This window comes from Rattus norvegicus, chromosome 13 (genome assembly GCF_036323735.1).
Source record: "Rattus norvegicus strain BN/NHsdMcwi chromosome 13, GRCr8, whole genome shotgun sequence".
NCBI classification, from domain to species: Eukaryota; Metazoa; Chordata; class Mammalia; order Rodentia; family Muridae; genus Rattus; species Rattus norvegicus.
In genome coordinates, this window is record NC_086031.1 from 93,857,682 (window position 1) to 93,885,282 (window position 27,601).

The window sequence follows — 27,601 nt, forward strand, 5'->3', positions numbered from 1 at the left end:
TGCTATATGTGTGTGTGTGTATGATATATTTGTGTGTATCTATTTTCTGAGATACGTTTCATGTATCCCAGTCTGGCCTCTGACTTGTCACATAGGTGAGAAGGACGTTACATTCCTGGTTCGCCTCCGCTGCCTCTCACGGACTGGAGTTTCAGTTTGTGCTACTGTGTCCAGGCTGTGGCACTAGGGGGCGAATCCACAGCTCCTTGCACTCCAGGCTGTCAACTGAGCTGCGTGCCCCACCCCCACCCCCAGCCCTCATTTGTACACTTTTATTTACATGCCCCTTGTTGGCTTTCTAAGACTTTATTTTTATTATTTTTATTTTATGTGTGGATTGCCTGTGTGGATGTATACCTTATATGAGCCTGGTGCCTGCAGAACCCAAGAGAGAGCATAAGATCTCCTGGAACTGGAGATAAAGACATTTGTGAGCCACCATATAGGTGTCAGGAATTGAGCCTGGGTCCTCTGCAAGAGCAGAGCATGCACTTACCCCAGGGCTCTAGCCCCAGCCCCCATTTAGATAAAGTGCTATTGCTTAGGTGATTTTAAAAATTGTTATTTTTATTTGTGATATTTTTCAGTGATTACAGGAATTTGTTTCTTCCAGAATTACTGGGATGTTTGACTCAGACCCAGAAATGGTCCTAGGCAAGCATAGGAGTCTGGCTGGCATACTTTTTCTTAAAAAGGACCTTTGAATGATAAGTTTTTAAAATGGCTGATAAAGGGATTTTGATTTTTTTTTTCTTTTCTTTTTTTCAGAGCTGGGGACCAAACCCAGGGCCTTGCGCTTGCTAGGCAAGCGCTCTACCACTGAGCTAAATCCCTAACCCCGATTTTTTTTTTTTTTTCCGGAGCTGGGGACCGAACCCGGGCCTTGCGCTTCCTAGGTAAGCGCTCTACCACTGAGCTAAATCCCCAACCCCCCCCCCCCGATTTTTTTTTTTAATACATCTGTTTGGCTTGTGTATTTCGACTACTGTTCTCTTGGTGTCCAGGCTGACCTAAGATCCCCAGGTTCAAACCATTCTCCTGCCTCAATGACTCAAGTACATGGGACCTACAGATACTTTTGTAGGTATTTAAGTAGCCTCGAGTTAATTATTACCACCTTCCCTTTTTAAAGATCTATTTATTTTATTTATATGAATACACTGTAGCTGTCTTCAGACACACCAGCAGAGGGCATCAAATCTCATTACAGATGGTTGTGAGCCACCATGTGGTTGCTGGGAATTGAACTCAGGACCTCAGGAAGAGCAGTCAGTGCTCTTAACCACTGAGCCATTTCTCCATTGTAAATTAGGATTTTATTTTTTATGTACATTGATGTTTTTGCCTGCATATCTGTTTGAGATTGTCAGATCCCCAGGACTTGGAGTTACAGACAGTTGTGAGCTGCTATGTGAGTGCTGGGAATTGAACCTGGGTATTCTGGAAGATCAGCTAGGGCTCTGAACCACTGAGCTGTCTCTCCAGCCACCCTTTTTAAAACGATCTTGCTGGCAGTCAGTCTGAGGTTCACCTCATCCGTCCTCAGTACTTGTCCTTAGAAGATGAAGGTGTAGTGAAACCACAGATTAAAACGCGCTGTTTGACTTTCCCTCGTGTGCCTTTCTAGAAAGCAAATACATAAACAGCAAGGCTTCCAGTGCTTTCCTTTGTAAACGTTGCTGCTGCTTAGTCAAAGGAATACTTCCACAGCCTGCTCCTACTCCTCTGGCAAGGGGCAGGCATATCGTGAGTGATTGATTTTAGCAGACTGCCTGCATAGCCAGGAGTTTCTTTCCTTAAGTCAGCAGCCCCCATCGGATGCCCATTCAGAGCCACCCGGAGCACCGAGGAAGGGCAGTGTGCAGGCAGCCTTTACACTCTGGCTTAGTGGAGCATCCTGCCCAGGTCAGCGACTGTGAAGCCATCCTGCTGACGTAGAAGTGGGTGAGATTTTGTGAGATCTCAGGTGAAGAAGAGGGAGGAATGGAGTTCCTTCCTCTCCTAATCCTGTGCACTGAAAGTGGAAAACTAGAAGCCACATGTCCCCAGAGATTAGGAAATGAAGTAGCCTTAAATAGTCCCTTTGTCTCTGCAGGCATGGAAGGACTTTGACAAGACGCTAAACAGTTCAACAAAAGATGCGCTAATGGATGACAGCGACTCTCCTACATACAGTCTGCAGATAGAGCCACAAGATGGATGTCATCCGGGGGACAGCGTGGAAAGGAGAGTGACACGCTTGCCTTCTGTCTCAGATGAAAATGAAAATCAGCTTGCCGGAGACGGGCCTGCACTTCTGACCACCAGTGACGGTGCCATGGGAAGAGCTGCAGTGTCTGAGCAGGACAGTCTCAACAATAACGAAAGCTGCCTGTCCAGCTGTGAGGCAGCCCCCAGGGACAACTCAGAAGGTCCCAAAGATGACCCGCCTTCCTTGGGTGAGGACACAAAGCCACCTGGAAAAAGAAGTCCAAGGGCCAAAAGAGGCGCCCCTAAGAGCTCAGCACCTCCAGGTGAGGCCTTCGCATTGTCTTTAACAAATCTCCTTAAACGGAACTAAACCTTTCTACTGCTGTGCTTCTCCTGTGGTTCTGCAGCAGCACTTGTAAGTCCCACCGAGTGGTTCCTGCATAGCATTTGTCCCTGCAGAAGTCAGAGTCTGTAGAGGAATTAGGAACTGTTTAATCTGCTGACCTACGTTTTCTTTCTGCATCACCATGGCTTTGATTTCTGACCTAGGATGGTCTGGGCTAGTACAACCTCCTGTAGGATTTTTCTGCCTCACTCTCCAAGTGACCTAGTAGCTTACATGTACCAGTGTTGAGTAAGGCACCTGGTTTTAATATCCGCTTATCTTTGGTTACAAAGTAATTCAGATTTCTTCAGAACATAGTTTGTCATGTAAAATACAGCCCTGGAGCTCTGTGTCGGAATCACCAGGCACTCGTGGGAAAAAGCCATCAATGGTGGGGTTTGTTTGTTTGTTTGTTTGTTTGTTTGATTGATTTTGTGGTGTTTCGTCAGAGGCATGCTGGCCTGGACAGTTCTGGCATGCTATTGGCTAGAAGTCCTTACTGGAACTCACTTTACCCAGGCCAGCAATGCCTGCAGGAGGCCTAGTGAATTAAGGGAATGTGTCCTCTTCCCTTCTGCTCCCTTGTACTTGGGCTGATAAGAAACGTTGTTACTCTACATCCTGGTTTTCATTTGTAGCTTTAAAGTTTAGGGTCAACAATCAAACTCCAGGGCTGGGACCTGGCTCAGTAGATGCAGTAAGTCCCTGCGGTACAAACACAAGATCCAGAGTTCAGACCCTTGCACCCACACAATGTCAGCTTGGTCTGGAGGCCTGCACATACCCTAGTACTATTAGGAAAAGAAAGGGGCGACTGGCTATGCCGACCAGCTGAATTAGCAAGCCCCAGGTTCTGCAGGAGACCCCGCCTGGGGAAATAAAATGAAGAGTAAGGAAAGCACCCAGCCTTAACCGCTGACTACCAACCTCTGCGTGCACATACCTGCACACATATACCTGTACACACGTGTCTACAAACATGCCAGCACTCATGTAGCCTGGTGATTATCCCGTATTTGATGAGGTAACTCATAATTTGGCTCTAGTAAAGATAACCCATAACTTGGCTATTCATCTGGTAAGGGGTGTGAATACACTTTTCATAACAGTGCTGTGTGTATTAGATTTATTTGATAAGCTGTCCTTCAAGGCACATTGTCTGTCTCTCCGGTCCGACAGTGCTGTTGTAAGAACTGTAACCTATCCCGGTGGATAATCCCGGCATTTGAGAGCTGGAATTACAGAATCGCCAAGTGTGGCTACACAGTGAGCTCCAGCTGACTACAGAGCCATGTCAAAACACGAGAACCCCCATGAGCCCCATCCCTGTTCACAGTCGGTTTCTCAGAGCCGTCCCTCTTGTAGGCAGTTGCTGATTTGTTTTTCTCTATAGACTGTCCTCTCTGGATACTCTGTTGTCAATGGAATCCTGTAGATGGGCTTTTCAGCTGGGTTCTTTCGTGTAACACATTTCCCTGGTTCACGCTGGCTGTAATCTATTTACAGTCCCTTTCTTTTTATGGCCAAGAAGTGCTCCATTTCACGGAGGAAGCACGTTTCTCGGGCACTCATGTGCGCGCTGTGAGCGTGTTGGTTATTCCAGTTTTTGGCTACTGTGAGTGGTACCTCTACGAACATGCTTTTATTTCTCTCGTTTATCAATGAGAGATGGTTTTTCATGATAGGTAACATTATGTTTAACTGGTGAACTGTTTTCCAATGAGGCTCCACCACTTTATATCCCTAATAAAATATGGGCGAGATACAGTTTCTCTGTTCCTGCGCCAACGTTCGTTAATGTCTGGTTCCTTTATAATAGCAAGTTGTTAAAAATGGAGATATAATTAACAAACCACCAAGTTTGCCTTTTAAAGCCTATGGCACAGTGGTTTTATTCTAGCCACAGAGCTCTGAAGCATTGGACCCCTGTTTCAAAAAACAAACAAAAACCTATGAACCCATTAGCAGTCACTCCCCATGCCTCCTGTCCCTAGCCCCTGGCAATCAGTGGCTCATGAATTTTGTATGACTTAACAGACAAGTTCAGATGAAGTGTCTACAGATTGCCACAACAACATTTGGTGTTTCCTCAGCGCCAGTCACCATGGCATCCAAGCACAAAACAAAACAGTGCAAGAGATAGGTAGAGAGTGTGTGGGAGTCTCCTCTAAACTGACCCCGCCCCCAGGTCAGCACCCTATGCTGTTTTCACTTCTACCCTTTCCACTAAGACCCGGAGGGTTGGGAGCTGGTGGAAGACAAGACCTGGAAGTGGATATGCAACCTGAAGTCGAGCGTTAGTGAGGAGAGCTCTGGTCTGAAGCAACGCTCTGCCTGCTGCTGCTACTTTTGTGATCTGAGACCCGGAACTCAGTTCCTGCCCTGTCTTTGCTTATCACAAGGAAGCTGGTACTGCGCATCCTGCAGTACTGTCTTGAGCACAGCAGTCCTGTGCGTGAGGTAGCCAGGAAACCAGTGCTTATGAATTCCTGTGCTCACTGTGCCAAAGTGTTCTGGGCGCCAGGTCTTAGAAAGCTCAGAACTAACAAATTAGTCTGAGTTTCTTAGCTGCCTTAGCTCTCTTGTGTGTGTGTGTGTGTGTGTGTGTGTGTGTGCCTGTGTGTGTGTGCCTGTGTGTGTGCCTGTGTGTATTGGCACATATATGTAATACACATTTCGTTATATGTAATATACTTGTTGCTGGTACAGAGACTTGTGCCTAGGTTTACTGTTAGGTAGAAGGGACCCACTGGCATGTTACTGGCATCTAAGGTAACGACTGGCGATGATGTAAAATATGAGCCCCCAATTGCATCTTACATGTCTGACTTTGACCATAACAGAGACTTTTTCTAAGTGTCCTCCGAGTTCATGCGGAGTCACACATGGATTCTGGGGATCCAAACTCTGGTCCTTATGCTTGTGCGACAACCACTTTATCCATCAGCCTTGGCTCCAGCCCAAGATATATTCATTAAAAAAAAATTTCCCATGATCCCCTAGTAAATTTCCCCAACTTTAGGTCTCAAAGCAGCATACAGTATCTAACATACAGTTGTATAGGTCAGGAGTCTGCCCTTGCTCTCTGGGCTACGTGAGACTGCCAGTCAACTCTGTTCTCTGTAGAGACTCTAGACAGTTTCTGTCTTTCTAGCTTCTAGCCCAGTGCGTGGCTCCCATCCTCCGTCGTTGCAGTCTTCACAGATGCTCCTCTGACTCTTTGCCTTCCTCTTCCGTATTTAAGGGTCCTCATGGTCCCTCCCACCAGGCAATCCAGCAGAACCTCTCTGCTCTGATGGGCAGCCTTAGATCTATCTGCTGCCCTAGTTCCTCTTTGACATACAGATTCATGGAATCGGGACACAATCACATTTTTGGAGACTTTATTCTGCCCACCCTGAAGATATTTTAACTAAAGCACAATGGCTTTACATAACTGGAAAAGTCTGCACATTATAAATATTGCTGTCACATTAATTTCTAGAACCACAGAGGCCCTTAGCTGGCGAGTGTTTGTTGAGTTTTCTGTGACATGTACTCTTCAGCGCTGGTGAACCTGCCTTTCCCTTTCTCATGTTCCGGGGAGACAGCTAAGTAGCTCACGGGCAGTCTAGCACAGGAAGCCCTGACAGGGTTAAAACATGCAGTGTCCAGGAAGAGGTGTGAAAGCCTCCATGAGGAATTGATGTCTAAGCCAAGATAGGGCACGTGCAGGCCAAGAAAGGAGATGAGGATAAAGATGAAATATGTCAGAGCAGCCCCCGGCATGAGGAGAGTGCGTCCCGTGTGTTAGTGTCCGTATTTTCTTTGGCTGAGGACAGTGAAAGGGATGAGTGGAGGGAAATAGCAGAGAGCGTGCTGGAGATCTGGGAGATTGGCAAGGCCCAGATCACAAATATGTCGTGCTATAATAACCGGTTTGTACCTTCCCTACAGGCTCGAACATGACAGTAACTGTGGGAGGCACAGCAAGTGTCAAACAAGCCAGGCCAATGAGGAATAGACACAAGGGACAGGGCAAAGGGCTTCAGCAGTGTCCCTGTGAGGGATGCTGGGAATCTCCACTGACAGAGATCTCAGGTGTTGCTGTAAAAATATAAAAAATAAAAATGCTGTCTTTTATCCCCGCTAGGTCCGGCACCACAGTGCCCCAAGATATCTGCTAGATAGTCTAGCAAGTCTCAGTCAGCAAAGCCTCTCACCCGCTCTGCTCCATCCCATATCACACTGCCGAAGGCCTCTCTCTGAGCCGTCAGCAGTCTCTTTACCCATCTAGTTCCCAAGGCAGGTTTCCATGCCAGAAGCACACATCCCAACTCTGCGGCGACCCAGTGTCTCTAGTCACCACACACTCTCTTACACTTAAATCACTACATACAAGAACACACAACACAATAACCTCTGATCCAATTGATAAGATATAATTGCCCACCTAAACATACAAAGTCCAGTACACATCCATCCCTTAAGAACATTTATAACAACCTGTAAAGGTACAGCGTGGGATCTTAACGTTAGCTTCCATGTTGTCCACGTTGTCCATGTTGTCCACGGCTTCTCTCTCTCCTCCTGTTCCATTCCCGTCTCCTCTTCCTTCAAACTTTTCTCCCGCCCATCCTTCCTTCTCGTCCAATGACAGGCTTCATTCTATCTTGTACCTGCCTCACCTGTGACATCATCCCACACTCAGGCATGCCCCTTGCTAGTTACTGGGCCAGGATTTCAGGCATGCTTCTAAAATACAGCGTCTGAAGCTGGTGTGACAGTGGTGGCACCCACACCTTTAATCCCAGCACTCGGGTGGCAGAGGAAGGTGGATCTCTACGAATCTGAGGCCAGCCGGGTCTACAGAGTGAATTCCAGGACAGCCAGGGCCACACAGAGAAACCTTCTCTCAAAAACCAGCATCTAAGCAAGTTGTCGGTGCAGCTTTTCAGATCCTGCCCACAACTACTTTCAGTCCCAGTAAATTGATGCTTAGTTAAGGAATGGGATCTCATACATGGTAAGAATGAAGAAATTTATAGCTCCAAACTTATGTATTTATTGAATTATATGTAAAAATAGACAGATAATTCATAAACATATCAAGACAAGCAGATATTTTAGGGGCTATACTTAAGAATATTGAGTTATTGATTTTAGAGGATTCAATTAATGCCAGCTTAATGGAAGGGTATGTCCATTTGGGTTCTCAGATGTCTGTCTGCCTTTTGGTTTTGCTTGTACTTATTTATGTAATGTGTGTCTGTCCCGTGCATGTGCATAGCAAAGATCAGAGGAAGAATTGGTCTCCCCCACCACCATGTGGGAGGTTGTCAGGTTTGGCTGCAAGCGCCCTTACCCACTGAGCTCTCATGCCAGCCCTGAGAATCCCACACTATCCTGTAGCAACGTGTAGCCCAGATTCATGGTAGTCCTTCGTCTCAGCCTCCCAGCTACTGGTGTTGACTGTAGGCCTGGATCACCAAGTCAGCTCTTCTCGGTCCTTCAGTGCTACAAATGGGCTTCACTGTGTTACGGTGTTTTCTAAGTGGTCCTCTTTTGTTTTCTCTTTTTTACTCCAGACTTTCACTGAATCATGAGCCCCACAAAGAGTTAATGTTTTATCTTTGTTTAAGATAATTCCTTCCCAGCATCACGCATAGGACAAAAGTATATTTGGTTACTCTATATACTTGACTCTATTGTAAACACACACATACACACACACACACACACACACACACACACACACACACACACTCATAAATGAACACTGGAAAGAGCCACACAATTCAAAGTACATGTATACAACGGAATATTATTTGGCAATTAAAAATAAAGTACTAAACTGGGTAGCGATGGCGCACACTAATCCTAGCACTCGGGATGCAGAGGCAGGTGGATTTCTGAGTTCAAAGCCAGCCTGGTCTACAAAGTGAGTTCCAGGACAGCCAGAGCTACACAGAGAAACCCTATCTTGGAAAAAATAATAATAATAGAGTACTGATACAGGCCACAGGATTAATCTTCAAAGCATTAATTATGCTTAATAAAAGATGCCACAAATGTGGACTGTGCACAGTAGACAACACTCTAGATGGTAAAGCAGTTGAATTCTGTACTTCAGGAGGTGAATTGTAAGCCATGTAAATTACGTCCCAGCAACTGTTTTTGAGAAGACTATGGGGGTAGCTATATAGTCTGTAGCTCCATGAAACCTAAAGATCCCTGATAAAGGACGATTCGTACCCCGATTTATAGGAACTGTATAAGGTGTTGTTACGTGTATTTCTCTTTGTTTTTCTTCAGATGTAATTCTTGGCTTTCTAAAATTTTTTATTAATACACACACACACACGCATACACACACACACACACATACACACACACACACACACACACACACACACACACACACACTGCAGCTGTCTTCAGACACTCCAGAAGAGGGCATCGGATCCCATCACAGATGGTTGTGAGCCACCATGTGGTTGCTGGGAATTGAACTCAGGACCTCTGGAAGAGCAGTCAGCGCTCTCAACCCCTGAGCCATCTCTCCAGCCCAACTCCTGGCTTTCTAAATCTTGCTTTCTCATCTGATTCTGTTCTTCCAAAGATAATCTATTGTCAGGAAACTTTTGAGAATTATAGAAATAATAATAGATAAAAATAAAAGGGGAAATCCTTTTAAGGAAATTTTAAGTCTCTCCCTCTTTCTGCAAACAGTTATTTTTAAGTTTCCAAATTTGAGCATGTGCCTATGTCTCTGTTGAGAGAGAGAGAACTACTCATTAAATACCCTGTTTAATTCCCTAATTCGAGTGCAGATGGTACCTTGTGGAGGTCAGAGGACTTAGTGGCTTTGCTTTTCTCCCGACGTGGAGTCTGGGGATTGGACCCAGGTCTCCAGGCTGGCACAGCCGAGCCTTTACCCACATCGTTTCCTGGTCCTATACTTCCTCGGACGGTAGCTTAATTTTGAGAGTCTTGTTCAGCTTCCTGTAAACTGGAGAACCAGGAAACGTTTTGTATTTGACGGCTGATGAACGTAGTGTTCCTGGAACCAGACGACCTTGATAACCTGGTAGGTCTTAGCCATTTTGATACTAACCAGGCCTGGGTCAGAACTGAAAACTATTAATTTCATATGAAACTTTGGCACTTGAATTGTTTTGTGGACAAGAAATTTAAAAGTCTCTAATTAATTTAAGGCTTAGGAATTCGAATCACTAATTAATTGCATGCTTGGGCAAACCCCTTGCATATTTTTAGTTTTTAATAAGACCTGTTAGAATGTAGAATAGCTAATCAAATGTCTAAGAGGAAAATTAGAGATTCCCAACATTGGTGCTAATTGGCATGTTCTACATAATTTAGAGCCTAATTCCTGGCAATATTTATGTGTACTAAGAGTGCCATGAATTCAAAATGATAATAGCTTGCAACAAGCTCTAGAAAGGGGCCGAACTGGAGGGAATAGCAGGGAGTTGGCTGGTGGCATGGGTGTGGCTGCTGGGGGAGCACAGTGGTGGCATGGGCGTGGCTGCTGGGGAGCACAGTGGTGGCATGGGCGTGGCTGCTGGGGGAGCACAGTGGTGGCATGGGCGTGGCTGCTGGGGGAGCACAGTGGTGGCATGGGTGTGGCTGCTGGGGGAGTACAGTGGTGGCATGGGCATGGCTGCTGGGGGAGCACAGTGGTGGCATGGGTGCTGCTACTGGGGGTCACCTGCTTGGAAACCTTCAGGGTTCACGATGGAGAGACTGACCCACGAGTGCTCTCAGTGACAAGCGTTTGTCAAATTCCCTTCAAGTTTCATAAAGTTCATTTTGTGAAATGCTTTTCCAATCCACAGTGTAGCTGTAAACACTAAACACTGGGTGTAGGATAATGTGTCTGATTTAATGAACCCTGAACTTGAAAGAAATAAGTAAGATCTTTAAGTTCAGGACAAGCCTAGCTGAAGGAAGCGGTGCTTGATGCTGGTCCAGGCCTGGCTCACTGTGATTTATGGAGCTTTCACTTAGAGCCATTCTCTTAAGTGCTCAGCTAGGCAAACAAGCTATAAAAAGGCTTGCAACTTTTGCCCAAGGAGAATGCCCTCGGTGACATTCACCAGCAAAGAATAGGATTTCTCTTAGAGGTGTGACGTTGTTGTCCAGAGTCTACCCTGACTGCAGTTTATAAGCAGAGAATTTAGCAGATGAGAGGTGTGGCCTTCCAAACAGTCCAGGTGTTAAGGCATTTTTTAAATTGCCACCTAAAGCTGACAGGTGGTTCATGCCTGTAATCCCGGCACTGAGGAGGAGGCAGGAGATCACCCATGAGTTCAAGATCAACCTGAGTTACACAGTGATTCCCAGAGTTGTAGCTGTGTGGTGAGAAGATCTAGTCTCAAAAACAATAATAAAAAATGCTACCTAAAATAAAGCCTGGTGACAGGTCCAGGGCCTGTGTGAGTCACCTTCTTTGTTCTTTACCATTAATTACTTTATTACCACATGTTAATACTATAGCATGACCCTAGCCTGACCTCATCAGCACAGCTCTGCTTGTGCCCCGCTCCCTCTGAGGGCAGAGTCTGTGTGTAGCCTGAGGGAGGAGGCTCAGCCACAGGGAGCAAGTGATAATTATGCCATAATTACATAATACATCCCTTTGACCCCAGGTTAGGCCGCAAGGACTTTGTCTCTGTTTCAGATTTATCTTACGCATAATACTGGTCCTGGTGCTGTGAATTCTTCGGTGTGTTTAGACAGGGGTGATATTTAAATGGAGAGCACTCTATCTTCTGGCGTCAGTGAGAAGTCTGGGAGGAAGAGTCAAGGACAGGGGCTCTATAGACCCATGGTTATGTTACACCTGATCATCTGCAGGATTATGGCTGAGATAGACACAGCATTCTGGGCTACAGCAGTTTGAAGAAAAGTAAGTTGTAAGTCATGCAGCACCTCAGAGAAGGTAGCAAAGTCACAGGACTGAACGCATTTTTTCTTTTCCTACTTTTATTAATGTAAAACATAAATCAACCACTCATTGCCCAAAATGGTTCCATTCATTCAGTGGCCGTAATTAGATTCATAGCTTGCACAGTCTTCTCTGGCGTCTGTTTCCAAAACTCAAGCCACGCCCAACAGAGCATGTGTGTTAGCTGGTAATTCCCTTTGCAGTCTCTCTCTCCTAGTCTTCCTCCGCTTTGCTTTCCTGTTTCCTATAGTTTTTTGTTTGTTTGTTTGTTTTTGTTCTTTGCTTCTCTGAGCATTTTTGAGACTGGTAACCTACTTTCTTTGGTAGGCCTGGTGTTAGGAACATTTACCATCCTTTGATTTCTTTCCTTCTACAGGTCATTCTACAGTTTCTTTGTACACTTTGAGACTTATTAGATACTGGACATGGTAAACTCTATGATGGCGGTGACTCTGGAAAGCAGATGGGTAGCACTTCTTCACTGGATTAGCTTGGGGTCCTTTTCTGGGCTTTCCAGCTTGGCTCTGGGCTCTCTCCTCTAACCGGCTGTTTGTGGTTCTGCCTCAGCTTTCTCTTCCTGCTCACTGCAGAGAATCAGATCATGGAGGTCAAAGCCCAGGGCTTCTATAAGCATTTGTCCTTCCCAACAACTGTGACTGGCTCTGTAGTTTGCCAATCACACAGGCACTCTCAAATGCCCTGCTTTCTCAAAGTTACAATGTTCCTGGCTTTTCCTCTCCAGCTTCCAATGTCATTTTGTGACCCAACAAGTTGTTGGTTGACAATCAAATTGTCAGCCATTTACAGCAGAGTCTGCCATTTTCCTGCTCTGGAGGGGTTCCTACTTAGATGACACAGAGACAAGTCAGATAAAAGGGATGTGGGAGAGTGGAGGTGCCTCTCCTGTCATTTTGCTTTGAAAACCTAACTCTAGGGCTCCAGCACGGCTATGCTGACCTGGTCATTGCTGCTTGTAGACCCTTCAGGTCTCACTTGTCTGGGAAAATGTCTCACACTCATGGTTTCTGCCTTTAAATGATCCAGTCACACTATTCCTCACCGGAACCCCACAGTCGCATCTCAGCTGTGCTCACAGATGGCAGTTACTAGAAGGGCACGCACACCAGGGTGCAGTCCTGGCCTTGAGAGACGAAAGCTGTTAGAAGATATCCCTGGGCTCTGCAAAGAGATTCTTGACACCTGTCAGGCTGAATGGAGCAGTTATGTGCCAGGGACACAGAGCTGGAGAAACTGCCTGATCTTTCCCTCAAAGCTGTCACATACTTTTAAATCAGATAAAATTATTTCTCGGTCTTTTGCTAAAATCAATATGAAAGCTAAATAAAACCTTAACAGACAAATGTTAAACTGTGTTCTCTTTTTTAGAGCCTAATAAGTTGACAGGTGTTAAGTTAAATTAGGATTATGAATTTGCCTGTCATCTGCAGAATATATAAATAGCACCCCCACCTTGTTTGGTGGGTACTTTAACTGTAACTCACGTGGTTTTGCAAAGGAAGGTAAACAGAGTTTCTTGTTTCTCTTTAGTCGTCTGGATTCATGTACAGTAACACAGAGCTGTCTTTACATTGAATAAGACTGTATAGTGAAGGGGAAATTGCATGTGGCAGTTCATGTTTTGATTTTCTTGCTTAACTATAAATGTGTTTTTACCAAAGAACTTTTTATGTACCACAAAGAATTTTAGTGATAACTCATGATGCATAATTAACCTTCTTAAAGCAAAACAATTTTAAGACTTATAGGACATTGTTGCCAAATGTAACAATATCAAAATTACTTTGAAATACATGTGGACAACCAACAAGCTTCCATATTACGCTGTTAATGTTCAAGTAGCTATCATAAAGTCATTTAGTACAACAGGAAGACGCACGCACGTTCATATCATGTTAGTCTGTAAGTCTGTAGTTATGCCTGTGTTTCTCTTAATTGTTGCCCCACTAAAACAAGCCCATTCAGTGCTGAGAAGAAAAGAGATATGAAGCCATGGGAAGACGTGAAGGAACCTTGAGTGTCTGGCTAAGAAAAAGAAGCCAACCTGGAAAGCAACTGAGTGTTACTGTATGGGGGGCGTGAGCCCACTCGTGTTCACACTAACGGTGTCGGTGAACATTGAACTAAGTCTGCAACTAACCTACATGCTTCTTTTTCTGTGTTTTTATTTGTTAGTCTTTTGTTTTATTTTTTGTTTTGTTTTGAGACAGGGTTTCTTGTGTAGCCCTGGCTGTTCCAGAACTCAGTCTGTAGACTGGCCTGGAATTCACAGATTCACCTTCTTCTGCCTCCCTAATGCTGGGATTAAAGGCATGCACCATCATGCCAAGCTATTTTTTATTCTTAGATTTTACTTTTGGGGGAAAGAGTCTTTTACTTAGTCCAACCTGGCTTTAAATTTCCTATGCAACAAAGGATCACCTTTTGAAGTGCTGAGCCCACGGGAGGGTGTCACTGTGTCCAGCTTTGTTCTTATTCAGTACAACATTAGGGATGTAAACTTTATTAAATTTTGCCTCCAAATGTTTTTCTTAGTGCACGTGTGCATGTGTGTGCACGTGTGCCTGTGTGTGTGCGTTTGTGTGCAGTTTATCTATCTTAATGATCTTCTTTTCCATGACAGTGAGGGTTGGGAGCACGCCCTGTTCTTCCTGTCTCCACTGGTTTATTTAGGGCTAGTGAAGGTAGATGCTGTTTCCCCCATGCTGCAGAGAAGCCAGAATAAAGCTAGGAATCAGAGTTTAAGTAACTTGGCAGAAGTGCAGGAGAGAAGTGTTGGAAGCAGGCCGCCTGCTTCCGGATGGTCCTTCCTCTGCTTCTCGGGCAAAAAATAATTTTCTCTCCTCCTTCTCCTCCTCTTCCTCCTCTTCTTCTTCATCCCCCTCCTCCTCTTCTTTCTCTTCCTCTTCCTCTTCTTTCTCTTCCTCTTCCTCTTCTTTCTCTTCCTCTTCCTCTTCCTTTTCTTCCTCTTCCTCTTCCTTTTCTTCTTCTTCCTCTTCTTTCTCTTCCTCTTCCTCTTCTTTCTCTTCCTCTTCTTCTTTCTCTTCCTCTTCTTTCTCTTCCTCTTCCTCTTCTTTCTCTTCCTCTTCCTCTTCTTTCTCTTCCTCTTCTTCTTTCTCTTCCTCTTCTTTCTCTTCCTCTTCCTCTTCTTTCTCTTCCTCTTCTTCTTTCTCTTCCTCTTCCTCTTCTTTCTCTTCCTCTTCCTCTTCTTTCTCTTCCTCTTCTTTTTTTTTTTTTTTGCTGTGCAAGGAATGGGGTCCCAGGCTTCAAATCATTAAGCAACTCCCACTGCCTCACATTTCTTCCTTTTAAAAAGTATTATTGTAATTTTATGTATTTGTGGAGATCAGACATCTATGTCAGTGTCATCAGTTGCCTGTCTCCTTATAATTTTATATTTGACTGGTTGATTTGAGACTGAATTTCTGTGCTGGCTTGTTTTATGTCAACTTGACACAAGCTAGAGTCAATTGACAAGATGCCTCTATCAGATGGGGCTGTAGGCAAGACTGTGGGGCATTCTCTAAATTAGTGATTGATGTGGGAGGGCCCAGCCTACTGTGGGCAATGCATCCCTGGGCTGGTGGTCCTGGGTTCTATAGGAAAGCAGACTGAGCAAAGCAAACCATGAAGAGCAAGCCTGTCAGCAGCACCCCTCCATGGCCTCTATACTAACTCCTGCCTCCAGGTTCCTGCCCTGTTTAGTTCCTGTCCTGCTTTCCTTCCATGATGAACAGTGATGTGGAAGTGCAGACCTGATAAACCCTTTCCTCCCCTAGTTGCTTTCGATCGTGGTGTTTTGTCATAGCAATAGCAACCCTAAAGAGGACAGTCTCTCACTGAACCCAGAGCTCAGTGGTTGCCCTATAATAGTTAGCCAGCAGCCCTCAGGGATTTCCCATATCTAGCTCTCCAGTGCTGTCGTTTGTGACAGATTATCTTGTAGCCCATTTCTGGCTTCAAATTCCATGTAGCTCAAGTTGGCCTAGAAGCTCAGCTCTTCCTGCTTCTGCTTGCCAACTGCTGGGGTGGCAAACGTGCACCACCAGGCAGCACTTTGCGCATTAATCATCAAAATCTCTGTGAGGGTCTTGACTGTTTTAGTTGATCAGATCTAGGAAAGATCTGAGAACTCATCTCCATTTATGGTGAGTAACATTCTACTCCGAGGTCACTCTGAAAGATGATAATGCTGTAACTGGGCCCTGGCTCCTCCCCGTCCAGAGCACTTTGACTTATGGACCGTGTCTCAGTAGAGAACATTGTCCCAAGACGTAAGATATAGATGTGAGTGATACATCTCTGCAGATCATGGTGTGTGTGTGTGTGTGTGTGTGTGTGTGTGTGTGTGTGTGTGTGTGTTAAGGTATACCATAAATAGGTAGGAGTGGTGAGAATTCTTCCAGCTTTTAAAATGTGCAAGAGCTCAGAGAGTTATGGAGTCTTTTCCTAGGGATATAAAGAGTGTACTAGTCCGCCAGAGCACTGGGTTTATTTGGCAGACAGAGAAAGGCAGGGTTTGGGCACATTGTCAAAGGAAGGAAAGGGCTGCTTGTCTTCTGTTACTAGGAAAGACCCTTTCTGAGACAGACCAGCTGAACAATGGCAGCCACAGAGATCGGTAGCTCACTTGATTTGAACACGAACATTGGACTCAATACTGAGGATCTGGTGGAGAATGGAGTTAGCCTTGATAATAGTTAAAGCGGAAAGCACGGGTGTATCTCACAGGCCATGGCAGGACTCCGCACTTAGTGGTGACAGCTCAGAAGTTTGCAGGGCTTTCTCTCCAGGGAAATCACCTCACTGCGGTTAGCGTTGCTACCTGAGTCCCCACGCTCTTCTGGGACCTACAAGTAACTCTAACGTTGAGGAGGTTCCGTTTGTTTAGCTGTCTCACAGGGTGACACGTTTATCTTCCTGTTCAGGGCTCTCTCATTTGAGGTAAACCAGAACCCCAGGGTATAGTGTACCTTTCTTTTGGGAGAATCAAGTTTTTGGTCAGGCAGTAAGTTGCATATATTTCTTTATTTTTTATTACATGCTGCATGTGGCTTGTGCATGTGTGTGCCTGTGTGTGTGTGTGTGTGTGTGTGTGTGTGTGTGTGTGTGTGTGTACACTATTGGTGATGGAACCCATGGCCTTGTGCACTTGTGCATGCAAGACAACACTCTACCACTGAGATCATATATGTGTGTGTGTGTGTGTGTTTGTGTGTGTGTGTGTGTATCTGACAGCAGTAGATGTCAGTCCTCAAGCAGCGACCACTTTTATTTTTCCTCAGACATAGTCCCTTCCCAGGCTGTACCTCACTAAGGGCTAGGCTGCTGGCCAGCAAGTCTCAGGAGTCCTGTCTGTCCCTCTGGCACTGGGATTACCAAAGTGTGCTACCAGGACTTCTGGGCATTGGCTTGGATTTTCATGCTTGTGAAGTAAACCCTTGACTCCTCAGCCCCTTCTTCCTGGTCCTCAGTGAGATTCTGCAGAAATGGCTGCATCACTGCTCCTAGCAACAGCAAACCATCAACCACCAAAGGAGGACAGCAACTTGCGGTCTCTGGGTTACTTTACTTGAAAGTTGATCTTTAATGCAAGCGCTCATTTAAAAGCATTCCTCCATGATGGGGTCTAGCCTAATGTGGTCATTTCTTCATGTTCTATAGGTGATGGTGTTACACAGATGCCGAATGCAGCCTCACAGGCTGCCGGTGAGGAGGAGGCTGCCGGAGTGAACGCAAATGACCCACCCAAAGCAGCAGCACTGCAGCCACTCTTCTCGCTGATCCGAGGAGAGGTGGAGCAGATGGACTCTAGGGCGCTTCCCCTCTTCCTCCACCAGGTATGACGTCACACCCATCTAAACTCTGGTTCTCCATGGTTGACTCATCCCACTGTTGACCCTGAGTGCATGGCTGGTAGAAATTTGGCATATTCTGGGCGGTGGACACCCCTGGCCTTATCTGAGTTGTAATTTGGTCAAGTAGCCAATGCCTTTATTCAGTGTTTCAGCTAAGTACAAATAGAAATCAATATGGCAAGAGTTTAGCAAGCTCTAACTGGATGCCGGGAGGCCTACTGGCCGCTGAAGGAACAAAGACTTCCTAATGCCTGTTCTAAAGACAGCCATGGTGAAAGGGCAGAAATGAGTATGCAGATACAAGTGTGTGGCTTTGTACTGTCCAAGTGGACATGTCTAAGGGTCAGCCGCACAAGATAAGCAGTGCCCAGTCAGCAACAAAGAACAGAAGGCAGCTCCTAAGCTGGGTTGGTCAGGATGAGTGGATGCTTTCTGCTCTCCCACAAGACCTTTGTTCAATTCCCAACATCCACAGGACAGCTCACAACTGCCTAAAACTCCAGTTCCAGGGGATCCCAGCACCCTCTTCTGGCCCCTGCAGGCCACAGGCATACAAGAGTTGTACACATGTAAATGCCCGTACATATAAAAATTTTAAATTCTTTGTTTTTTTCTTTTTCTTTCATCTTTATTACCTTGAGTATTTATTTACATTTCGATTGTTATTCCCCTTTCTGGTTTCCGGGCCAACATCCCCCTAACCTCCCCCTCCCTTTCTGTATGGATGTTCCCCCCCCCCATCCTTCCCCCAACAATCCCGTTCTCTGGGGGTTCAGTCTTGGCAGGACCAAGGGCTTCCCCCTCCGCTGGTGCTCTTACTAGGTAGGCTATTCATTGCTACCTATGCAGTTAGGGTCCTGGGTCAGTCCATGTATAGTCTTTGGGTAGTGGCTTAGTCCCTGGAAAAAATTTTAAATTCTTAAAAGTGACATATCACAGCAGAGTGACTAGGCTATGAAAGGTGTGGCTGGAAAGGGACAGAGGTGAAATGAGGACAAGAAACTCACAGTGTGGGGGGAAGGCCTTGAGTGCGTGGGAGGGGGGTCACTGCTGTTATTCATGTTCCGTGGTGCTGGGGATAAATGTTGGGTCTCATGCCCACCTCCATGGTCAGTGACACCACAGATACCCAGAATGCATCTTGGGTTTTAGAAATGGAATTCTTCTGATGATTAGAAGGTGTTGGTGTGTTGAAAGGTGGAGAACGTGGAGAGGGAACACTTCAGGATGCAGTGGGAAGCCTTCTAATGTGTGAGATCCCCTGGGAAAATTTTAAATATTTGTGATTTGCACTTTATTTACAGTTAAATGAAATTAATTGGTACTAGAGAAAGCTTTTTTGTTTTTGTTTTTGAGTCTGGGTTTCATGTATACTGGCTGTGTAGCTCAGGATGCCTTGAATTTCTGATCCTCCTGCCTCCTCCCCGCATTGACTTGATTACAGACTGTTCGCTTTTCTCTCGAAGTCTGAGGACAAGAGGTTTCTGGCACTTTGTCAGGCCCAGACCGGTGGTACTGGAGCCTGCCTTTTCTAGCTCAGACGCTGGCAGCTCCACCCTAGACACAACAGAAATGGATCACCCTAGGGTCCCTAACACCCAAGAACCAGCTCTGAAAGGTTTCCCAGCCTTCCACTGCTAGCACCGTCACGTGACTTAGTAAATCAGTGGGTATCAAATGTGGTCAAGGGTGGGCAGTGCTCTGTAGCTCATGTTAACCGGTAACGTCCTAGACGAGCTGATAAGAGACAGACTGCTCCAAACAACTTATTTCTTTTAAAAACTCTACACTGAAATTTTACAACAAAGTATTTAACCATCTTCATAACTTGTGTAAAAATTGTTTTTTTTAAACTTAAACTTATACATAAGGTATCAGTATATAAGTCCAAATATGTCTCTATGCATAGTTTCTTCTGGGAGATCTGGCCACTGTTGTTCCTTCTTACCTGCTGGGTATAAGTTTGACAACTCCTTTATCGTTCTTTGTCATGGCAGGCCCTGGGAAGCAGGGAAGAAGCCGTTCTGAGGGTGTAAGCTCTGGTGTGGTGGCTCAGTTGGCAAAGGTGCTTGTCATCAAGCCTGGTGTGAGGAGGCTGTCCCTGGAACTCTCACTGTGGAAGAGAAAACTGACTCTGTCCTCTCACCGCCACACGCCGCAGACACACACCCCCACACACACATACATACAAAATAATGAATGTAAAAGCAATGTAACATAAAAACATAGTTAGTTTAAGTAGCGCAAGTTATGCTAAACTTTATCAATAATTTAGCTTACTGGTCTGGTCATAACACTATCTTATCAAGGTCCTAAAAAACAAAATCTAAGGTTTTTTTCCCCAAATATAAAAATAAAACATATTATGTAGATACCTAGTATATGAGAATCACCTACTTATACAAAAATTCTGCTTTTCAACTAAAAGTTCAGTATAAACAGTGGTGAGAGCTCCTAGAAACCGGCTGTCCTTGCGTCCGGTATTACAGGGCACACAGTACTGAGATGACCACCTCAGAGTGCAGCCGCCTCTGAGTTTACTGGGGCCTTGAACTGTCAGGCTGGTGCTCTACCACTGGTTCCCTCCCCAGCCCAAACATTGCTCAGCACAGAGCACGAATGGATATTTCTTTAAGTGTTTGCTGCTCTTTTCCAGTGTCAGCACTGGTGCCATCTCATTTCTCAAAGCCCTGTTGCTACCCCACAGAAATACACAGCAAAGGTTGCTGCTTATTTGGGGAAAGACAATTTTGATTCTTAACATCAGCATCAAATGAAACTACATAAAGAGGTTGTTCAGTGGGGGACAAAGAATTGATGAATTTCACTTTTCATCTCAAGTACATTAGCTACAGGGCATAAGCCCAGGGACTGGCCTTAACCTCACCCTACTCACCTCACCCCTCCCCACACAGCACTCCGAGGCAGAGGGAGGGCTTCAATTGGGCAGCTTCCCTGCAGAGAACAGAGGCGCTCTGTCCCTAGTGTTTCAAAGTCACTAGCACCCCAGGAAAGATTGGCAAATAATATATGGAATTAAGTGTTGCTGTTAAGTATGAAAGGATATTTTACTCACTTTTGTACATTGGCATCTGGATGGCATACTGCTGGAATAGTGAACATTTGGTTGAAGATGACCGCCACAGCACACTATGATTGCAAGGCCAGGAGGACGGAGGACGGAAGCAGGTGCGAGACTGAGGGTCAGAAGTGCACTGGAGACTTTTCAGGAGTTTTAATCAATCAGGTTTTTTAATCAAAGAAATTCTTAATTAATTAATTAATTGTATCTGTCTGTGACAGGGCTCATTCTGTCCTGGCTGGCCCTGAACTCCTGGACTCAAGCTACTGTTCCACCTTATCCTCAGTAGCCGGGGTTAAAGTGCACGCCTGCATTCTTCCTTTTTATCCTTTTTATTCTTTTTCTTTTTTTAGTTTAAAGATCCTTTAGAATGAAACTGATAAGTGAGAAGCCTTTTGTTGTTGCCGTTGTTGTTGTGACCCCCTACACACACACACACACACACACACACACACACACACACACACACTAGACAAGCCCACTGCCACTGAGCTGCATACATCCCTAAGCTGTGTTGATGGGTCTAGGATTGGATTCAGAGCCTGGAGCATGCTGGGCAAGCACTGTATCGCTAGCTGGGTCTTTTTTTAAAATAGCAGAACAACACCAGGCCTATAATTAGCACTCAGAAAGTAGAAGCAGAAAGATCAGCAGTTCAGAGTCATCCTTGGCTACATAGTGAATTCCAGGCAAGCCTGTGCTACAAGAGATCTTGTACCAAAAATAAATAGGTCTAGGCACAGGGCTAGAAAAGTGGCTGAGCAGTTAAGAGAGTGTAATGCTCTTCCAGAGAGCCTGAGTTCAATTACCAGCACCTACACCTGGTGGATCACAGCTGCCTATAACTGAGCTCCAAGGAGACAGATGCCTCTGACTTGTGCAGGCTCTTGCCCTCACATGAACATACCATACACAGTCATACACATGACTAAAATCGAAATAAATATTTTAAAAACAGGGCTGAAGTGGTGGCTCAGATGGGAAAGTACCTCTTCTACAAGCATGAAAACTTGAGTCTGGATCCCCACCTCCCTGTAGGCAAGCAAGCAGCAAGCAAGCAGCAGCAAGCAGGGCAGGTGTGGTAGTAACCAGGCAGATTTCCAGCAAGCAAGCAAGTAAACAAACACGGCAACATTGGTGGTGACCAGGCCCACACACACATCCCCAGAGCTAACTGGCCTCTCAGTGTAGCCAACCACTGAGCTCCAGATTCTATGGAATACCTTGAGTCAGAAAGGAAGGTGCTTGGGCGGGCATGGTCACACCTTTTAATCCCAGCCCTCAAGAAGCAGAGGCAAGTGGATCTCTGTGAGGTTGAGGCCAACTTGGGCTACATAGACCCAGTCTCAAAAATAATACCAATAATAAAGGGGAACAATTGCAAACACCTCATTTCAAACTCTAGTGTATGCACATGCATGCACACACAAACACACTAAAAATAAATCAAAAAACAAAAATATCAAGGCATACTCTTACCTTACAGTTCTGCTTACAACCCCAGCATTTGAAAGGTAGGAGTGAGAGCTGTGGTCATTCTCAGCTGCATATGGCATTGAAGGCCACCTGGGCTATGTGAGGCATAGTCTCAAACAGACACGCACACCAAAACCAGAGTCCCATGAGGCTTTGAGCTGGGAGTCTTTAAAATAGAAAGGGAACAGTGATGTGCATTTCTGCAGTGTGTGCGTGTGTGCTCATGTGGAGGTAAGAGAACAAGGTAGGGAAACTTGTTCTTCTACCACGTGGATCACACGGATTGAGCGCAAGTTGTCAGCTGAGGCAGACACATCTCTCATCTTCCCCTACTGAGCCATCTTCTCTGCTCCCTTTTCTAACTCTTAATTTATAATAATAATCTTTTAACCTGTGGACCCCTGCTGTACCTTCGTAAGCCCACAGCCTTCCCCTCATCCCTAAGCATTCTTCCTTTTTAAACTTAAGGGTCCAAGCGAAACTTGCTAGGACTTGACTAGAAAGGACATGGTGGTGTGGAGGCTGAGGAATGCCTGTGCTAACCTTGCTTGACAAGACCTAAGGACTGTGTCCTGCGCCTACAACGTTCCCCTGACTCATGGAGGTGGTGAAATCATTGTTGTTAGTAGCCTATCAAAGCCTTACAAGATCTTGCTGTCTCCCAAGCTCGTCCTTTTGCTCAAATACTCCTTTCTTCTTCTGTCTTTACAGGTAGCGGAGACCTATTTCCAGGAAGAGGACTGTATCCTTTCTTAATTGCAGATAGAAATTCATAGAAGAACCATCTTTTTTAAGATGAGGTCCGTGCAACAAGATGCGAACACTGAATGGTTTCAGCAGGTTTTGGCAGTTGGATGTGCCCTTGTAACCACCTCAGAGAGCTAAGTGGAGGAAACAGGTCACTGCAGAAAATCCCCTGGAGCCATCTAAATGTGACTTTCCATATAGAAGCCCTAAGTCTACCAACATTAAATATTTATGTTCAAGAGAATGGGGGAAGCACATGCTGCTGGGAAGGAAAACTTTAAAAAGCTGTTAGATTCTCTTGCTCTTAAGCACACAAGTCAAACGTTCACATAGTAGAGCACGCTGGACGGCATGGTAACCACTCCCCCCTACCCCCACCCTGACTGCACACCGCAAGCCTGGTCCTGAACTGCTCATGACAGGGCCGACAGAGAAAGACATCGGGAGGTGGTTTTGTTGTTTAGAGAATAGCATGTTAAGATCCAACTACATCATTAGGTAAAATTTATATGTTAGTGGTTCCTCACTAATAGAAATGTTTTAGGACACACAGATGTATGCTGCTGCAGAGAAAAGATTAGGTCTTCACTAGTAACCAACAAAATGATGTTTTCCAGTAGACCTCACATAATCTGAATAGGCAGCATTCAGTCCTAGGCAGAGGGAGCAGAGGACTTGTGCTGCTTTTTCTGGTCCCACGTTATGGTTCCAAGGCACCTTATGGTCCCAAGGATCGTTAGGGTGATAAGGGAAAGAGTGAACTGAGCCTCTTAGTGCTTGTGGGAAGGATGCAAGCTAAACTTTCCCTTCCTCAGTTTTTTCTGGGTCAGCATTTAGAGCACTGCCCAGAGGAAGCTGCAGTTGGACAGTGTTTCATGACCTCCTAAGAAGTAAGTTTGTGTGGTACAGATGGGAAGCCAAAGGGCCATAAGAAGACAACAATGAAAAGCTGGACTTACGTGATAATTAGGAAAGTCACTGTGGTGAATTAGTTTTTTTTTTTTTAAATCAAAGACCATGTCATGTTTTCATTATTTAGCATGTGATACTTTTGATTCATGGGAGAAAAGTATCCAATTAAAATTAAGTAAAGGGTTAGGGAACCGGGAAGAAACACTTGCCTGCAGGGTGTCAAAGTCAGGGTCTTCTAAGCAGAGAAATTAAAGAAAGCACACAGACTCCAAGATCTCCTGTGGCCCTCTTTCCAATCAGATGGCTCTAATGAATGCTAGAAGTGCAGTCGTTAAGGAAAACCTTTCATTCTGTGTGCAGAGAGTGTGGAACCCAAGCCCCTCTGCATCATTGTTACATGCGTGCATATGGTACGATGCACTTACTCTTAAGCCAGGAAACCTCAAGTCAGATGTGCTTAAGTTTAAAAATATTTAAAGTCACCTCATCTTTTTGGTCAGGTCCACATTTCTTATCTTGTACACAAGGACATTTCCTTGGCAAACCTGGGGTTTAGCGGAGAGAGTCTTCATTTCTATTTTCCTCAGATTTTCTATTCAGATGAGAAAGCAATGAAATTCATTCAGCTTGAACGACTGTATCATGAGCAATTGCTTGCCAATCTTTCTGCCATTCAGGAACAGTGGGGTAAGTACAGACTGACCTGGAACTTGGAATCTGTGGTAATGTAACAACTTACTATTGAGAAAGTTAGCTTATTGACCTGGTTTTGCATGTTAAAAGGATACAAAGTTACTGTCACAAAGCTCCTCCAGCTGGGATGTAGCTCAGTGTCAGAGAGCCTGGGACGAAAGGGGTGTAGCTTAGTGTCCAAGAGCCTGGGACCAAGGGCAAGGCTTTGCCCCAGCACCTGGAGAGAGAAGGAAGGAGAGGGAAGGCGACCGTCTGTATCTTGCTCTTCATAGCTCTGTTTGCTAGTTGTGTTAACCTTTGGGTTGCTTGAGAGGCTAGCTGCATATTAATTATTACAGTGGCGTCTGAATACATCCTGTAAGAGCCAGCGACTAACAGAGATTTTTCAATTTAGAAACAAAATGGAAATCTGTCCAGCCAAGCACCAAGAAGCCTCTGAGGAATTCAGAAAAGGGATTTAATGGTGAAGATTTTGAACAGCTTGCTAAAATTTGCACAACTCATCAAGAGTAAGTATGTCATAATTTATTTAAAGTAAGTTGGAGTGGATTGAAGATATACAGTACATCGAATATTGAAATGTATGGTCCATTTCTTTGTTTTCTTGACATTTTCAACTTAAATTAAACCGAGTATAATAAAAAAAAATTATTTTCACCTCACCTGGTTTCCATAGGCTTAGAGGATCCTTCTAACTAGAAACAGTGATGATTTTGATCCTTTCTGATTAAGGGATCAGAAAAGTCAGATGATCTAAGTTGTACATTATGACTTTTTCTTGTTTATTTTAATCATTATTTATTATTTTAATTTTATTAAATGTATGGATATCGGTATATTCATTTTTGTTACTTTGGCAGTTTTCCAGTGGTTTTTTTTTTTTTTTTATGTCATCAGAAAAGTTGTAGCCTTTTAAAGAACGGTCTGAACAGCACAATTTGTGATATTTAACCTAAATGAAGGAAAAGTTCATCTACTAGGTACTTTCTGTGTCTTGATGTGTGTCAAGGAGCTAGATTTTTAAGACTAAATTATCGGGCTGGAGAGATGGCTCAGAGGTTAAGAGCACTGACTGCTCTTCCAGAGGTCCTGAGTTCAATCCCCAGCAACCACATGGTGGCTCACAACCATCTGTAATGGGATCTGATGCCCTCTGCTGGTGTGTCTGAAGACAGCTACAGAGTACTTATATATAGTAAATAAAGAAATAAATCTTAAAAAAAAAAAAAGACTAAATTATCATAGTTAAGCTGTTATTTCTTTGTTCTGCATATCTTTGTTCTGAATTCCTCACTGGACAGCTCAGAGCTCTGAAGGTGAAAGGAGTGTGATAGCATTTCCGTAGTGCCCATTCCCAGCGCCCCAGTCCACAGGACAAAGGATAAAGGACTTTCTGTTCCACTGGTAACTTTGTCTCCTTCTCTTCAGAGAAATGGGCAGTAAACCAAAGCGCTGGAGCAGGAAAGACAGCATCTGCTTGGGGAGCTGACTGTGCGGGAGACCAGCCTGGGAAGAGCCGTTACGGGTTCAGATGGAGAGGCTCATTCAGCTCTCTGAGGGTGGCTTTCCTGCGCTAGGCAGATTCTGGATTATAACTTGTTTTCTTAGCAAGTTCCCATGTTAGCTTTCTACTTTACATTTTCATCTCTTACATATTTAGAACAGTGGACACATTTTAAAGTAAAGGTAATTTATTTACTTTCAATATGTGGTGCGATGCAGACACTGCCCCGCTGAAGGAAATCACAGCTTATTAGTGTGGTGTACATGCCCGTGATTCTTACCTGAGCATGAAATGAGCACGGGGTCTTTAGACCATTGTACCCCAAGTTATGTCTCCTTATTTATAGTTCAGTGGATGAGCCTGGTAAAGCTTTCCCTATCACAGTCTTTGTGACTAGCACTCCTAAGAAGATCCAAGACAGAACATTCTAGCCTCTCTCTCAGAAGGCACCTTCACTGAAGAACCAAGTCCACGTTCCCCTCTCTCCTCTACACGGCCTGTGATTTCATATAAACGGAGCACATAGAATAATGCTGCTGTTTCTAGATTCCTCAGTACACCCTTGTTTCTGGGTTCCATTCTGTCACACTCACGGTCAGTCTGCTGTGCCGTTTGCCAATTCATCCTATGACTGCGTGGCAGTCTGCACACTTATCTACGTGGAGACGTTTGACCTGTTTCTTGATCCCAAGTATAGTGATAATAAAGCTAGGATTTATCCACCCACGCCTGTCAGAGTGGAATTCCTTAAAACGGAACACTTGAAAGTTACTTTGTTTGTCCATGGGTAATTCCAACGTAATTCTCTTTTGCCATAATCTGTTTCAAAGTGAAATTTTAAACCGTTTATGGGGTGTAAAAAGCACCTGTAGCTTTGGGGCCTCTCAGTAGCAATTGGCTGTTGGAGGAAACGAGCGCACGCTGTAGCTCTCCTTTGGACCACGGAAGCCGGTGGCAGCATTTCAGCCCTGGGAATGTTCTGCGCTAATATTAGAATGCAGAGACGCTCTTGTTTTTATAGTCGTTTCAGTGGCATTTGTTTGGAAGCATGCTGTACTTTTAAAACTATGTTTTTCTTCTTTTCCACAGCCCTCTCTTGTCCAAGCTTAAGGTAAGAGGTTTTGCTTCTGGAAGCATTGGGGGGAGCATGTCAGCACCATATGCTGTGGGCCGGACTGCACTAGAAAACCTTTCCTGGTGCGCTGCAGTTTTCTAACTTACAAAACTTTCTCAAAAAAGTCATGACTATCTTTTCCTTTTTAAAAACGTTTTAGATAGTACCTGTGGAGCAGTCACCAGGGAAGAAAGGCTTTCCGAGGGTGACAATGTCTGACGAGCCGATGGAGAGAGGAGCAACAGCCAAAGAGCCAGGTCCGTTGCAGAGTAGACTGGGAGGACAGAAGAGCCCGTCACCTGTGGCGTTGGAAGTGTTAGATCTGAAGTGCTGGGTCGGAATTTTGTACTTGAGTTTTTGTGCATATACTTTTAAAAAATAGAAACCCACATTTTTATATGTAATTCCATTTTTAGATAACTAGAAGTAATAGAATATAAATTCTTTAAAAACCTAAATATTTTCTGTAATGTTAGTATGGAAAACATAATATAAAACAATTATACAAAAATGGTCTGAAATGGCTTTGGTGTGCTTAGACATTCTTTCTTCTTTACAAATAAACAACAACAACAAAACCAACTATTACTGAACGGATTAACCAGATACCAACCTGTTCTGTAAACCAAGCTAGTGAGAAGTTCCGTCTGGATAACTTATAGCACTTTATCC

At 44.7% G+C, this 27,601-nt stretch overlaps 1 protein-coding gene and 1 long non-coding RNA gene across 7 annotated transcripts in view; one reads left to right on the forward strand and one right to left on the reverse strand.

Annotated features, from left to right (window-relative positions):
- Cnst (consortin, connexin sorting protein) overlaps positions 1-27,601 on the forward strand; it is a 76,804-nt gene that overhangs the window by 28,988 nt on the left and 20,215 nt on the right. For 2 of the 3 annotated variants that reach the window (XM_573525.8, XM_006250411.5), the window contains exons 2-8: positions 2,096-2,513; positions 17,208-17,383; positions 22,671-22,701; positions 24,219-24,305; positions 24,706-24,820; positions 26,905-26,926; positions 27,090-27,186. In XM_573525.8, the coding sequence (XP_573525.5) occupies positions 2,096-2,513; positions 17,208-17,383; positions 22,671-22,701; positions 24,219-24,305; positions 24,706-24,820; positions 26,905-26,926; positions 27,090-27,186 (946 nt within the window). The remainder of the gene's footprint in view (positions 1-2,095; positions 2,514-17,207; positions 17,384-22,670; positions 22,702-24,218; positions 24,306-24,705; positions 24,821-26,904; positions 26,927-27,089; positions 27,187-27,601) is intronic. The other variant, XM_039091465.2, reaches the window with a different exon arrangement.
- LOC108352581 (uncharacterized) overlaps positions 2,513-27,601 on the reverse strand; it is a 71,139-nt gene continuing 46,050 nt past the window's right edge. The window contains exons 3-5 of one of the 4 annotated variants that reach the window (XR_010057306.1): positions 20,478-27,228; positions 19,350-19,514; positions 2,513-12,109 (exon numbers count right to left, since the gene is read on the reverse strand). This is a non-coding gene — a long non-coding RNA (uncharacterized LOC108352581). Of the gene's footprint in view, positions 12,110-18,137; positions 27,229-27,601 lie in introns of those variants that run through there. The other 3 variants (XR_010057307.1, XR_010057308.1, XR_001840923.3) reach the window with 3 other exon arrangements.